The sequence below is a fragment of the Poecile atricapillus genome, chromosome Z (assembly GCF_030490865.1).
Source record: "Poecile atricapillus isolate bPoeAtr1 chromosome Z, bPoeAtr1.hap1, whole genome shotgun sequence".
Classification (NCBI taxonomy): Eukaryota; Metazoa; Chordata; class Aves; order Passeriformes; family Paridae; genus Poecile; species Poecile atricapillus.
In genome coordinates this window covers 136,599,289-136,614,380 of record NC_081289.1, presented here as the reverse complement: position 1 = coordinate 136,614,380, position 15,092 = coordinate 136,599,289, and the positions used below count along the sequence as shown (strand labels likewise).

The 15,092-nt window shown below is 52.2% G+C and overlaps 1 protein-coding gene across 1 annotated transcript; it reads right to left on the bottom strand.

The window, feature by feature from the left end:
• Positions 1 to 210: 210 nt before the first annotated feature.
• On the bottom strand, positions 211 to 9,329 carry LOC131572665 (uncharacterized). The gene is made up of 9 exons (XM_058825922.1): positions 9,302 to 9,329; positions 5,337 to 5,585; positions 2,783 to 3,073; positions 2,435 to 2,532; positions 2,002 to 2,194; positions 1,330 to 1,420; positions 891 to 937; positions 406 to 477; positions 211 to 287 (listed from the first exon to the last, which is right to left on the bottom strand). The coding sequence occupies exons 1-9, from the start codon at positions 9,327 to 9,329 to the stop codon at positions 211 to 213; spliced, it is 1,146 nt and encodes a 381-aa protein (XP_058681905.1).
• Positions 9,330 to 15,092: the final 5,763 nt, after the last annotated feature.

Below are 15,092 nucleotides of genomic sequence, written 5' to 3'. Positions count from 1 at the left end.
ATCCTTGCAGGCACAAGCAGGTCATCCCATGCCTTGAGCTGCTCCTGTGCTGTGACAGAGGATTCTGGAGCTTGATGAAGATAATTGGGGGGAAGCAATAATCCATGAGATGATTCACTGTCCTGCTTACAGTGGTGGAGGACCAAGCCTCAAGAAGGCAAGTGCCATCACCATTGAGCCTCAGATATTTACTCCAGCTGCTCTTCTTCCTCACTGCTCTGACTCTCCTGAGGATTCCAGAACAGGCAAGGGCTTGGGAGATGGCTCTCCAGCCTGGCCACATTTACCTGAGGAGAGCAAGAGAACCAAGGGCAGAGGCTGCTGCATGCCCTTGGCATCACCATCTGGCAGTCCTCACTCTCTCTGTGCCATGTGGGGTCACAGGCAGGACAACCCATTTCCTACCTGCATCTTTCTCAAGGAAAGTCTCCATCACACAGTAATTACCCTCATGTACATTCTCATAGGGCTGGAGCTCTGTGGGGGACAAGAGAGCAGAAACAGCCTCAGGGACCCCGAGAGGGCTGTGGGAGAAGGAGCAGGGCAGCCTCGGGCAGGCAGCATCACCAGGGGCTGGATGGGATCCAGGGCATCCTGGGATGCACACTAGGACAGCAGGGCTGGGAAGAGCTGCTGCCTGCCCCAGAGAGAGTGAGAAGGAGGAGCAGTTCCCAACCCTCATTGGCATGGCAGTGAGGCAAGAGCTGCTGCAAGAGGCTACAGAGCAGGGTCTCAGCTGGGAATAGATGTGGGACACATTGGCCTGACAGGTCAGCCAAAGCCAGCTGGGCTGCCTGGAGCTACCTCAGAATGCCTCCAGGCCCTCCTGAAATACATCTGCTCCCCTCCCAGCTCCAGCCCTACAGTCCCCTCTGTGCTGGAGATCCTACCTGTGTAGTGATCCTCCTCGGCTTTGCTGGGCAAGGTCTTCTTTCTTCTGGGAAGGCAAAGGGCAGTCCTGAGTCAGGGAGAGGCTGACCTGGGCCAGCCTCTGCTGAACCCAGGAGTAGTGGTACGAAGGGTTCTGCACACCCTCCCTCTGCCCTGGCAGGCATTGCCCACCTACAACCCAGGGGACAGCAGTGGTGGCTGCAACAGCAACAACGGGAGAGGGTCTCTTAGCACACATGGCCCCTGTCACAGCCCTCCCGAAGTCACTTAGAGCCCCAGCCAGGAGCCCTAGAGCCACTTTGGACCAAGGACCAGCCAGCTGCATCCTCTGCACCCAGAGAAGGGTGGGAGCAGCTGGGGAACCCCCTCTCCCCCCACCCCAAAAACAGCACAACATGGCCTGAGACAGAGTTGAGACTCCAAATCTCCTGCACTCACCTGGACAGCACGAACCAGAGGATCCCGGCAGACAAGGGGATCAACAGCACCACCACCACCACTACAATGACTGCTGACACAGGCCAAGGGCCTTCAAATAACACACAGAGAGGAGTGGGTGTCACAGGCTGGGCCGTGCACCAGCAGTGGTCCCAGCCTTGCTGCTGGGTGTCTGCACCTGTGTGGAAATGTGTGGGCAGACCCTGGTGCCCTGGCTGCTGCAGAGACAGGCAGCAAGACAGTGTTCCCCTGCCTGCACATCTGCTGGGGCAGGGCAGAGGGAGGCTCTGGGGCACAGAGCCCTGTGCCATGGCCCCAGCTGGAGGGTCTGGCAGCCTGCCCAGCTATCCTGCACACAGCAGGAGGACACAGCCCTAGTGCTCTCTGACCTTGAGCCACCTGTGCACCCAAGTGCAGGGATGGGTGTCACCTTCTTCAGGGGCCAGGTCTGATATCAAAGACACAAGCAGCTCCTCTGTGGTCTTGCCAATGAAAGCTCTCCAGGAAAGACTCAGCCAGCTTCATGCCCACTGCTGAGCCAGGTGCCCACATTCCCTGCCACTGTCTGAGCTAAGACAGGGCGTTTGCACACACACGTCTGGAAGCTGTTCCAGACTCAGTACTCACCCCGAGAGGCCACCCCAACCAGGCACAGGGCAGAACAACCATTACCCTGGATGTAGGTTTTGAATTCCAGCTCTGCTGCAGCCCCAGCCCCAGCTGCCGTCAGGCCCTGCACTGTCGCCAGGTATTTCCTGCCAGCTCTCTGATTAGGTGGCACATACTCAGAGACAGACTGGTTCACCAACACCTGACTGAATCCGAGGAAGCTGCCGTCCTCTGCTCTCATGGTGGTGATGTTCAGCTGGAGGAAGGACAGGGAGCTGCTAGACAGTAGCACCAACATCCTGCTTCTGCACTGGGCAGCTCTGCAGAGAGAGGCTGCTACTGCTGGCTGGGCACAAGAAGGGGACCTGGCCCCACCAGGAACACCAGCAGTGTACAGCCTGTGGGCCCTGGCCAAGGAGGGCTCACATCTCTCCTCAGGCTGCCTGCACAGAGCTCCAGGCAAGGACCATGGGCATCCCACATGGACTCCTGGTACCTGGTATCCAATAATCTCCCCTTTGCAGGAGGGCAGCGCCTTCCACCTGAGGGACCCTGTGCTGACATCCATCAACAGGTTTTCTGGTTTGTCTGGCACTGCAAGCACAGGAGAACAGGATCATGCATGGAAAGCAATTATTTGTCCCCCACAAAAGCTGCTTGTGCCTCTGTGGCAGCAATGGTGTGGTGAGGATGGGGAATGTCCTGCTGTAGGGCCCTGCACAGCCCCTTCCCCAGATCCCTACAGACAGCAAGCTGCTCTGATCCCAGGAACATCACAGCAGGGAGCAGATGCCCTGGCTGAGCTTCAGGGTGAAGGGCATCCTCACATTTCATATAAACATACCCGTTTCCTTTGTCGTGAGGAACCGTGTGTACAGGATTGTTCTAGGCAGCAGGGAGATGGTGACACTGTAGACAGTGTAGGGCTGCAAAGGGGAGCAGGTGAATGTTCCCTCCTGGCCTTGTAGTATCTCTTCTCCTTTCACCTCCTTAGCCTCACAGTTTGAGGAGGAATGATGCTCCAGCCGGCACCTGGCCCGAATATGCTGGCACGTGTCAGGGAGCATGCAGGTCCAGTTCAGTTTGATGCTGGTGCTGGAAATCTTCAGACTCTCAGGGACAACCTGGAGGACTTCTGTGAAGGGAAAGTTCTGAGAGGATCACTCCTTCCTTCCCCTCCAAGCCTTGACATTAAACTCCATCAACCCCATCAATCCCTCATTTGCCTGTTCCCAGCACAGAGGGGACAAGGACATTCTGCCTTCTCCCAGACTACACATGCCAGAGTTGCCAACAGCACAGACATAAACCTGGGATGTATCCAGAATTTTCTCTGGATTTCTCTGCCATGCCCCGACCACCCAGAGCACAGGACACTGACACTGTGCCACACATGCAGAATTGCTCTCCATGCCTGGGGAGGACAGACCCAGAGCACCGGGAGAGTGTCTGGCTTGCTCACTTACCAACACAGGTCAAATTCTCCTCCATATGGTGCCAGGTGTCTGTGCCATTCCTCACTATCCAGCCACTACGAGGAACCACGGAACCTTCCCTTGGCTTCAATATCACACATTTAAGCTCCATGGGTGGAGGCCAGTACCCCTCAGGGCACTTCACCTTCACCAGTTCATTTGGGTTGAAGGTCCCCTGTTCTTGGTCAAAGATAAACCTGGGGTCCCACTGGGGCTTCTGGCATTTCTCTGCACCAACAAGATGGGAAAGTGTTAGCTGGGCAGTGTGGCTCTGCAGGGCATGCCAGGGGATGGAGCAGGGCATCCCCTTCCCTGGCCCACCAGGACACTGCACAGAGCTGCCCTTCCACATCAATTATTTGGCAAGAGGATGAGGACAAAAAGGACTACAAACTTCTTTGCCCAGGTCTCCTTGGAAGGGCCAGGAGGAGCTGGAGTCAGGGACTGAGAGCAACCCATGAGGGGTTTGTACTGTGCACAAAGCCTGCCCAGAGACTCTGATGGCCTGTTTGTCCCTCAGGCAGGATGAAAACACCCTGATTCCTCCTGAGAAGGCATAAAGTCTGAGCCCCAAAGCTGGGTCTGCATGTAGCAGGGACAGGGAGGGGTGACCAGCACAGGAGGAGGAGGCCATGCCTTTACCCTTGTCACCTGTGCCACAAACACCTGTCAGACCTACAACACCTCCTGTTGGAGTCTGAGACACAGAGTGTGTACCCTTGTTTCTGATACCTAACTCTAAGATCCAGAAAAACACTGAATTTCATATAACATGAAATTCATGAGCATGTTTTCATGGTGATACATGAGAACAACTGTTAAAGTTAGACAGAAAAAGCTGAAAGTGTAAGTGTGTAGATTAGAGAGTTTTCTTAAGTCACTGGGTGAAAAAGTTAAAGTTTAGAGTTTAAGTTAGTTTAGAAAGCAGAAGGCAAGATGGAGGATTTAGAATGTTGTTTCTTTTCCTTCTTTCTTCTTCATGTTCTTCTTCTAGAGGTTTTTGGGTAGTAGTAGTAGGTGATTGGTTAGAAAATGCCACAGTGCAGCACACAGGTGAGGGGTCATTGGGTCATTAAGAAAAATAATACATGTGTCTATTGTTAATTGGGTAAGAATAAGTATAAAGATAAAAGAACTGTATAGTTCAGGGCCATTTTGTGCTTTCAAGGCCACAGTGAGCCACAAGGCCATTCTGTACCATCAGAAGAAAATGAGCCAGATTGAAGTAAACTTGTGCAGATAGTCTGGAGAGACCTGACAAGTTTGGTTATAACATCCTAATAAACACGAGAAACAAGATCCTAACAGGCTTTGGAGTTTTTGTCCTGACCAGGAGGACTGTGATAAATGGATTCTCCATGAGGGAATATCCCCAAGGAGCTCAGCTCAGAGGAGACTGAGAAATCCAGGAGAGGAAAGAAAAGTACAGAAAAAGTACAGCAGAAAGAGAAAAAAGAAATGAAAAAGAATTTTTTAGAAAAAGTTACACTGTAGCCCTGACTTTTTGGCACATGCTCTTGCCAGAAGCCCTTAGGGAGACCCGTGTGTCCCACACACCACCCAGCCCTTGTGAACACAGCCAGAAGCCCTGCATGGTCCCTGCCCTCCTGCGCCAGGGGCAGTGCTAGTTACTGCCAAAATAGCTACTTTGGTATCCACGTAGGGACCTTTGCACCAAACCTCCCCCTGCCAGGACTCCCAGGGATTAAAGCTGGCATCAGCCATCTCCGCACCGGGGGGCACCCCAGAACCCCAGGGCAGGCACAAGGCAGACTCAGGAGCTGTCTCCACACTGCCTTCAGCAGCACCTGCCATTTCCCCAGGCAGCACAGAGCCAGAAGCTTCCTGTGCCCCCACAGGATGCCTTCCCTGCTCAGGAAGGGCAGAGCAAGGCAGTCAGGAATGCTCCTGATGCCTCCTTACCAAGGCACTGTACCCTGGACTTGGACTGAATGTTGATCCAATTGCCTCTTGTGTCTCTTCCACTCCAAGCCTCTCTGTATACAGGTTTTCCATTGATAACAGACAGAACTTTTCCTGTACATTTGACATGAGTGAAGGTTGGCTGGAAACCCTTGTGACAGCTCAGCATCACTTCTTCATTCTTCTTGTAACTCTCTTGGTCTGGTGCCAGCTGGAGTCCAAAGTCCCAGAGGGGTTTTTGGCATGTTTCTGGCAGAGGTGAAAGTGGGTGTAAGTTGGGCTGGGAGGTTTCAAAGAGGAGCAGGGTATGTGGTGGTGCCTCAGCAATCCCCAGCAGTCCCCTCTAGCCCCTGAAATCTGCTACAATAGGACACCTTGGCAAGGCTGGTTGGGATGGGGCTTTCCTTGTGGGTAGGTGTCAGCTGGGGCTGGGGCCTGTCTGGGCAAGTGGTGGGCAAGGATGTGCCAGAATTCCTTAGGGGAATGGTCTCAGGTATCAAATGCCTAAGATCCAAGCGGCCCCAACATGGCATCAGAATTGCATCCCTGGCCACAGTGATAATGGAAGCTCAGAGATGGATGAGCGGGACAGAAATGGACCACAGAGCTCGGCAGGAAGCACTTCCTGACACCATGCTTACCAATGCACACTACGTTCCCCTGGATTTGAATCCACACACCGCCGCTCTTTCTCCCCAGCCACACTTCTCCCTTTAGAGGTGCAGAAGAATTCAACTCCTGAACCCTGTTTGCACATTTGACATGGGTGAAGGATGGCTGGAAACCATTGCTGCAGCTGAGAGTCACTTCTTCATTCTCTGTGTAACTGTCACGGGCTGGTGCCAGCTGGATTCTGGGGTCCCACCAAGCAGGCCTTTGGCATGTTTCTGTTAGAGGTAAAACTGGGTGAGGGGAACTCTTGGGATGTTATGAGAGGAGTCTTGGGACAGTCTGACTATTCACCCCAACACATATAAGTGTCACCCCACTTCCAGGACTCACAAGCCTACTTTGGATTCCATCCCCTCCATGGGGTGTTTGAGTCTCCATTTTCTTGTCTCCCTTATGTGCAGGTGAGCCATGCTGCAGTAACAGCCTCCCACACCAGAGACAACCCAAATCCTAGAGAAGCTTTCCAGGAAAACAAGCAGAACCCCTGTAGCTATTCCTACTCCATGCTGAGGCAGGAAATGCTGGCTGGGAAGGATTCCTCTCCCCAGGAGCACAGAGCCCAGCAGGTGCCTACAGCAAGGTGCTGAGACAAAAAGAGCATTGTTACTGCCAGGACATGGGGGAAAGCCAAGGCATCCAGGTCTCCCATGCCTGCACTGTCATGTGCATGACCAGGTCACGGAGGGTCTGTCACCAGCTCAGGACCCTGGGTCAGGGTGGTGCAGGGCTGTGCTTACCTTTGCAGGTGGCAGTCTCATTCCACAGGATCTTGGCCCCTCTGGAAATGCATTGGATCTGTGGGACGGATGGCGCAAACTCCCCAGCACAGCTGAGCTGCACCACTTCATTCAAGACATAGCCATCGTCCTTTCTTGGGTTAAACTGCAGCTTGTGGTCCCAGTGAGAGGGAAATTTACATTTTCCTGTGTGCAAAGACCAGGAGGCAGAGCCTGAGGGTCTACTGGGCTCCAGCAGCATCCTTGAGGATGAGGGTGTTCCATGCAGAGGGGTGCCAGTGCCCCTCTCTTCAGAGGGGGGTGGCAGAGATGGCACCTCCCAGGATGGGCCCCATCCCCCAGATGCTTTATCCCTCCTCACAGCCTCAGGGGCAGTGCAGCCCACCCACTGCTGTGGAGGCACCCCAGCCAGAGGGATCCAGCAGCCTGGGGGATGCTGCTCTCTCCCACAAATACAGGGGCTGTGGGAGTGCACCAGACCCTGGGAGTCACTGCTGCTATTCCAGACTCCACAGCTCAGTCCCATGAAGTGACTGCCAGCAGCAATTATGAATAACAGGAGTAAAGTTGCAGATAATGAGAGAAAGAACAAAGCAATTCTGTGGAAGCAATAACTACAGGAATGAGGCAGACAGAAGGTGAACAGTCTAAGTTCTTGAAAGGAGAAAAACAAAAGAATAGCACCCTTCTCATCCAGGATGTTTACCTCTGAGCTGGAAAACACACATTTCTGACGAGTTTCCTTACGTTATTCATCACCCTAGTGATGAATCCTTGCTCTTAATTGAAGTAAAAAACCCACGTTCTCAGTTTATTTGCCTCCTTCTCTCAAAAAGACCACCGCTCTCCTAGCATGTACCATGATTTCTTGGAACACTGTGCTTTTACGGTGAAGAAGGGAAAGGATGAGTCATAGTAACGCAGGCAAGCAGTGACTTCAGTAAGGTATACTAATAGCCAAAGATTGTGTCTGTGTCAGTATACCTGCTTTTGTCTGCTTCGGTGTGCTGGCTGCGTGGATTTGCCACCTAGCACACCTTTCCGTGCAGAACTGTAAATACATTAAAGACCTCGACTCTGTGTGTTAATCAGCTTTTTCTGCTCTGGGTGAAAGAAGCTTCCAACCAGAGTCTGCCCCTCAACCCACCTAGGTTCACACCAGTGGCCACAAAGCTCACACCCTGCTCAATGTGCTCAGCCTAGCCTCTGCACTTCACCCAAAGTGCATCTGCCTTGTCCTGCCCTGGTGGATATGTCACCTAGACTTGCTCACTCAGTGCAAAACAAGTCCATGAGGAGGCAGTGGGCACGGAGGTGGCCTTCCGTGAATGAGGATGCAACACCTTTCTTCAGCCACAACTGCCCACTTCCTGCCAGCCAGCACTCACCACTTCCCTTTTCTGACAGCGGGTTTCCGTGCCACCATCACAACTCTCTTCCCAGCTCTCCACCCCAAAGGACAGTGGTCACCATTCTTTTAGACCATGTGGTGCAGACATGAAACTTCTTCCCCCACAACGGTGTCTCTCCTGGTGCCCTCAGAGCACAAACTGCACTGACAGAAAACGACCTGACAGACATTAAACCCTTGACTTGGTCCCAGTCTCATCAGGCATCCCCCACACACACTTTCCCCCCCCCGCCATTAAACACCCTGAAGTAACACACACCCTGCCCAAGGGTGACATCCAGGATCCTTTTGGGTCAGTCCCAGGCATGAGTACAGAGTAGGAGAGGAGAAGAGGCTCCATGCTGCCCTGGATAGCTGAGAGCTGCCCACTGCTGGAAGGGCAGCATCCCTTGAGCCACCAGTGATGGGCAGCATGGCTCATGACCCATCTGATGATTTGGTTAGCCTCTTCTGCTCCCATTTCCCTGCAGAGAGAATATTCACAGCTCAGGTCCCCTAGCTGTGCTGTGCCCCATGGGGACCTCAACAGCAAGCCAAGTGGTTATGGCACATAACCACCACAGGAAAGCACACATTTTTTGTAGGAAGAGCCTAGCAGAGCCCCTGGAGCTCCTCCTGCCATGGAGAAAGAACAGAAGAAGCCTCTTGATGTGAACAATCCCACCAAACTACAGTTCCCTCAACCCCAGGGACTATGGGAGAGAGCAGGCATCCCAGCTAACAGAGCTCACAGCTCCCCACGTCTTTGATGAACACCCTCATCACCTGTGATGATGTTTGGTGCAGCTTGAACTGCCCAGAAAGCCGTCACTGCTCTGATTGCTCTGGATTCATCTGTCTGCTGCATAACAAGACCCAGCCACCTCCTTCTCCCAGCTGCACTGCCCACTTCCTAGAGGGACACTGTAAGTCCCACACTCATGGAAATTGCCCAGCACACCTAGGCTTGCTGCCCTCCATCCCAAATAGAGCTTTGTCCATACAACCTGAAGGATGCCTGAATGTCTCAGGCACATGCAGATACCAGTTTCAGCCTTCCCATAGCCTCAGCTGTGGGCTGAGCAGGGTAAGGCCATGTAGCAAACAGGCAGGTAGATGAGCAGCAAAGCCATTTTTTGTAAGAGAGAGGCACAATCCACTCTTACCCTCTTCCTTCTGTATCCTCGGAGTCATAGGCCTGTGGTGCACCTGTCCCCGTGCAAGCAGCAGAGGAGCAAGGGCTAGGAAGAATGTCAGAGACAGCGCTGGCAGGGCCATGATGGCATGAAGTGCCCGGGCAGGACTCAGTGTGAGCCGCTCAGGAAAGGTGTCTGTGCAGCCCTGCACAGAAATGAGACAGTGCCACAGGGGAATCACATGTGGTGCAAGAAGCTTCCTCTTTGGAAAAAGAGTGTCCCACCAGCCTCAGTGTTGATTCTCACACATCTTCCCACAGATAGTGGGTACGGGCTCCATGCAGTCTCCCAGGTGTTTTAGTCCAGCCTTTTCCTTGCTACCTCAGGGTCCCATAGCTCCTACATAGCACCTCCAAAACCTCATGTCTGTCTCTTTCCTTCCAAATCCAGTGGACGATGTTGAGGAACACACCCCTAATTAAAGTGCCCAAGGCTACCCTAGGCTGCTCTCATCATGCATCAATGCATCAATTTCTCTTTCAAATCATGTAATCATTTATGCTGGAAAATACTTCTGTGATCATCAAGCCTAACCACTAAGCCCACTACTACTAAAACACATGCCTAAGTGCCACACCTACATATCTTTTTAAATACTCCCAGAAATCTCTTAAATTACCTTGAAATGATCCAGTTGCAACATTCTTGTTGTTGAATCCCAGCAGCAGAGTTTTCAGATCAGACAAGCTCCGGGAAATGTTCTCTTTTTCTTTCCTCTCTGGACCTTTCCTGCTCTGAGCTGCTCTTTGTCAGTGCCTTTTAGGATGGGAAGCACTCGGCAAGGACAGTGTGGACAGTATGGGGATAAAAGGGTCTTCCTGGAGATGGATGGAGGTGTCTTGTTCCTGTTGAGCTCAGGTAGGGTCTTTGGGTGTGGGACAGTGCTCCTAAGTGCTCTCCATTTAGGGCATGCTTACGCTCCCCTGGTCTCCTGTCCCTGCAGATGTTGCCACCAAGCTCTTCTCTGAGCCCTTTTTCAGCTCACCAAGCCTTGCACAGCTTCAAGCTTCCATGAGTCCTGACTCCCTGTGCTGTTGCAGCTTTCCTGGGCTGCTCCTCTTTCATCTCTCTGCTTTACAGAGTCTCTCTGTGTTTTCCTGGATAGACATGCACAACTCCCTTATGTAGCAAAACTACCCATGTTCTGGGAATAGGTGCTGTCACCCAAGGTGTTTTTCACCACTCAGCTGGAACTCCTTGGTCCAGAGTTCCCTGGCAGATCCTTTCCCAGGAATCACCATCCTCAGGAGAGTGCTTGGTGTATCTCTCTGTATTACCCCAGTAAACCAGCAGCACTGAGGGCTTTCTGTAAACTACGTCTCCTAAGGTCCATTTGGGAACATGATTACGTCAAGCCCAGCTGTGCCACATGCAGCTGTTGTAAGGTTAATGGGTGAAGTGTTCTAGAAAGCTTTCAGCAAGAGAACAGCAGCACTAAGTCATGTCCTTCTTGTTTCCTTGGTGGATCCCTGTCCTTTGGGAACCAGGTTTTTCTTGTTCCTGTGCAGTCAACAAAGGAACAAGCGCCCAGGAGAATGGCCACAGCCACCACTCACTGGGTCACGTCCTGATAAAATCCCAGAGTTAGACACAGACACTCTCACTGACTTTCTTTGATATGTGAAAGAAGCAAAACAAATGGAATTAAACAGCCAAGATTCAAAAATTCATGTGGCACAACAGGCTTCCTATTGCCCCTGATGAGACCATTTCTTTTCCCCTGTCTTGAGGCCTGGAAATCTGTGTCTGGCCTCTCCCTCCTTAAAAATTTATCATTGTTTTGAGATTTGTTGTTTTCTTGGTGTACAGCATCCACTGGAAAAACACTGAAGAAATACTGAAAGCCAGCACAGTCAGTCATATGCATTGATTTCAATATCATTGGCAATGCGATTGATGGGCTGTTTCCTCAAGGTCCATTCTGTCATCAAAGAACTACCAGAACTCAGACTTTCATACTGAAGAGAGAAAAACCCAAATCACCTGAAATTTACGATCAGATTTACTTCTGATAGAGAAGAACACTGAGGGCTCAAAGCCATCCACAAAACCACAAGGAAAAAGAGAAGTAGCTGTGGCTTTTGAGAGTGAGGCTTCGTGGAAAGCACTAACACAGCCAACATGTTCCCCTATAGTAAAGCCTATTACTGTGTCAGAACTCACAAACAACAGGAGTATATTAGGCTCTTATCCTCCTCCCTACCTCACACCTGTCCCAAGGGAGCCCAGTGTGGGTTGTACCTATAGATTGTGGTGTCAGATGATGGTCAGGTGATGGGGTGGGCTACAGCCAGGCTGGGATGTAAACCCAAAGCTGCTGGGTCAGGCTGAGGTCTGAGGAGAGTAGCCTAGTCAGATCTATCCCTGGGAAAGCCAGGAAGGGGTCTGTTCCCTGCACAGCACAAGCACATGACTCTGTGTGATCTGGGGGTCTGGGTCCCCACATGGTGCTGGTCCCTCTCCAGGATACAGAACCTACCTCAGTCAGGGCTGCAGCCTGGCAGAATTTTGGCAGGGAGAACTGGAAATGCCTACAGGATCCAGCCAGAAACCACTCTTGAACCCTGCTGTGGACTCTTACTCACCCCTCCAGCAACTTTCCCAACCCCACCAGGCTCAAACCTCTTTCCACACAGGGATTTTGCAGTGCCATCAACGAAACAATGGCCCATGCTCCATGCCACACTGAAATTAGGAACCCTCCAGCCCCTTTCCCAAAATGAGGATAGAACACAGACATCTTAAACCCCGAGAGCTCATCTAGAGCTCTGGGTAGAACCCCAGACCTATGGGCAGAAGGAGGGTAAGCGGAGCCCCAGTAGTGCTGGGGTTCAGAGGGATCAGCCTTGGTCGTGGCAGGTGATAGCCTGGTCATGATCAGTTATCACCGTCTGACCCAGAAAAATATCTGGGAGGTCTGCAGGGAGCTTTGCTGGCCTGAGAGAGGGGTGGCACTGGGCCACCTTTGCTGTCACTCAGTTGGTGACAGTGGCAGAGGCAGGGCCTCTTGTACTCCTGTGCAACTGGTCACCCGAGGGTACAAAGGCTAGCACAAGGCTACCATCACTGCTCCTGTGGTGGCTTGAGGAGCTGCCAGGGCTGATCCAAGATAGGTGTGCTGAAAGCAGATCTGTGACAGGGGACAGCCCAGCATGTTGCAGGGTTCCCAGGAGGGCATGCCTGGGTGCTTGGCAGAGCAGGGACAGGCCCTGAGGGCTGGATAATCCCTTTGCTATGACTGCTACATTCCCAGAGTAGGGAGCAGGACCTACTGACTACTCTCCACAGGGAGCATCTCCCCACCTTTCTGAGTCCACTTGCATGTGCCTTCTCCCCAGAAACACACACCCAAGCTAGGCAAGACTCTGCCCTGGCACAGCCACTGTGACAAAGGTCCTTTTGGAAATCTGCCAGTCCACTGTCCCCTGCCCCGGCCATCCAGGCCCTCCTGGCCTGGTGCTGCAGCCCACACCAAGCCCAAATACACCCCAAATCCCCTTCATGCTCAGACTGCCAACGTCTCCTGTTTGGCTGCACATTTGCTGACTGCCCAGAAAGGTATTTTTAGCACATAAAATTGGATATAAGCAGTTCACAGCTGGGAGGAGGGTGGAGTAAGGCTTGGCAGGGGGAGGAATGGCAGTGGGGTGGTATGCTGCATTTTGTTTTGAGGAAGATGTGCTCAGAAATGGGGTTTCCAGCTCTGGCATCTGTTGCTGTTGGACACGAAATGAGTCACACAGACGCACTTCGAGGTGTGGTGAAGGAAAAGCTAATGCTTTATTTTTTCTCTCAGTATTTATAAGTTTCTGACCATGGCCAGAAAGAATGTATACATATCTATGTTTACAGTCACTGTCTTAAGAAAGTTTTTAGAAACTATGTCAACAAGATCAAAAACCTAAGTTTTCAGAACAACAGGCATCCAAGCAGTTCCACAACCAGCCCAGCCTGTTTCCATCCCCAGAAACCATCTTCAGCTCATCCCACCCATCTTGGACAGGAACATTGACCATGAGTTGGGAATTTTAAGATTTGGGGCAGTGTCTCAGGTCAGACTAGCTTCTCCCCGAATCCTGCTGCCTAATGACTCTCTGCACCAAGATCAGAGCTCCTGATCTTCTTTTTCTGCCCTCATGCCTTATTACCCTCTTCCCATCGTCTGCCTTCCATCACAGGTGGCATATTGTGCCAGTGCTCTCTCCAGCTGCCCGAGCAGCTCCCTATCTCCTTGACAAACCTTTTACCCTGCACCACTTTCACTGCTTAAGCCTCTCTTCATTGCTCCCATTCAAATGTTACACTCCATCCCATGTGCTGACCCCAGCCATCACAGTTCTCTTTCAGAGAGAACTGATGGAGTGTTTGGTGGAGCCTGGACTCTCTCCTTCTACCCCATTAAACAAAGGGCTTGGACTTCCCCTTTACAGTTCTCAGCCTGTAGAGCTTCCAAAGAAAAGCAAATCTGACAAACCACATCTGCCAAGCAGGTATCTGGGAAGAGAGAAGTGCTCAAAATATACTGATCTCAAAAGGAACCATATGAAACAGGAAGAAAAAGTCAAACAGTGGTTTCTCCAGTGAAATGAAGCCACTGGCCTGGTGGAGAGGATAAGGTGGCCCAGCTGGTGGTGCTGTCTGGTATTGTGTGGTTTTCACAGCCCCATCATCCTGCCTGGTGCTGCACCAGTGGTGCATTGGAAGGGGCAGCAGTGCTGCCAATGGGACCCCGAGCTGGCACAGCTGCTACCTGAGCTATCCCGGGACGCAGTCCATGTCTTGGCTTTGCAGGGGCCATCGATAGAATGCTATGCCTCCCCAAAGCAGCTTCCTTCACACATGGGATACTGGAAAGCCGAGGTCTTGGCTGGGCCCCTGCTCACCCCTTTCCTTAGTGTGGGGCCCTGCAGAAGCCCCGGGAGCCTGCTATCTTCCCCAGCACGCAGCTCCTGACCAAAGCTTGTTGTGGAATGATCCTCCACAGACACTGGGCAGATGGGGACAAGAGGAGGGAAGATGGCACAGTCCTGGTAAGTCAGTGTGAGTGGTGTGGATGGCACAGTGCCCAGAGCTTAGACAGCAGCTGCCCTTTGTTGTATAAATACATGCACAAAGTCACATGTGTTCCAGCCCAAGATCAGTGCAAGGTCAAGATATTGAGCAGATCTACAGCAGCATCACAGCAGACCTGGGGGAAAACGGAAGGTCCTGTCTCACGCCAAACCTCCTGTAGGGAGCCCTGTGCCCCTTCAGCCAGCAGAAACATTCATAATGCCTTTTAGGATCCCTTTCTGTGAGAGTCCAGGCCACAGGGCATCCACAGAGATGCTCCTGAATGACCATAAGGAAGGGCCTGCCATATATCATGGTGAGATTTACATCTCAGGCGCTGGGCTCGTGTGACACACTCGGCTCACCCACAGCCTGCAGCACTGGGTGTCTCTTATAATTACCCCCAGAGACCAGTCAGTCCAGGGCTGGTGCAATCAGCCACTGCAGAACAAGGGCTCCACAGGGTGGGGTGGCCAGCCACCCATGACACAAGTGGACAGAAATGAGGTCACAGTAATCAAAGGTATTAATGGAACCAGGCTCCAGCAGGCAGGACACAGCAGGATCAAAGCCCTGCACCCTTTGTCTCAGCTCTACCTTTTGCTGGAGCCAGCACATACCCCACTTGCTGCCATTTATCCTGGCTCAAGTATCCTCTGCTCGTTGGGCTGCTGACCTGGGACCATCAGGCTCACATTGGACACTAAGA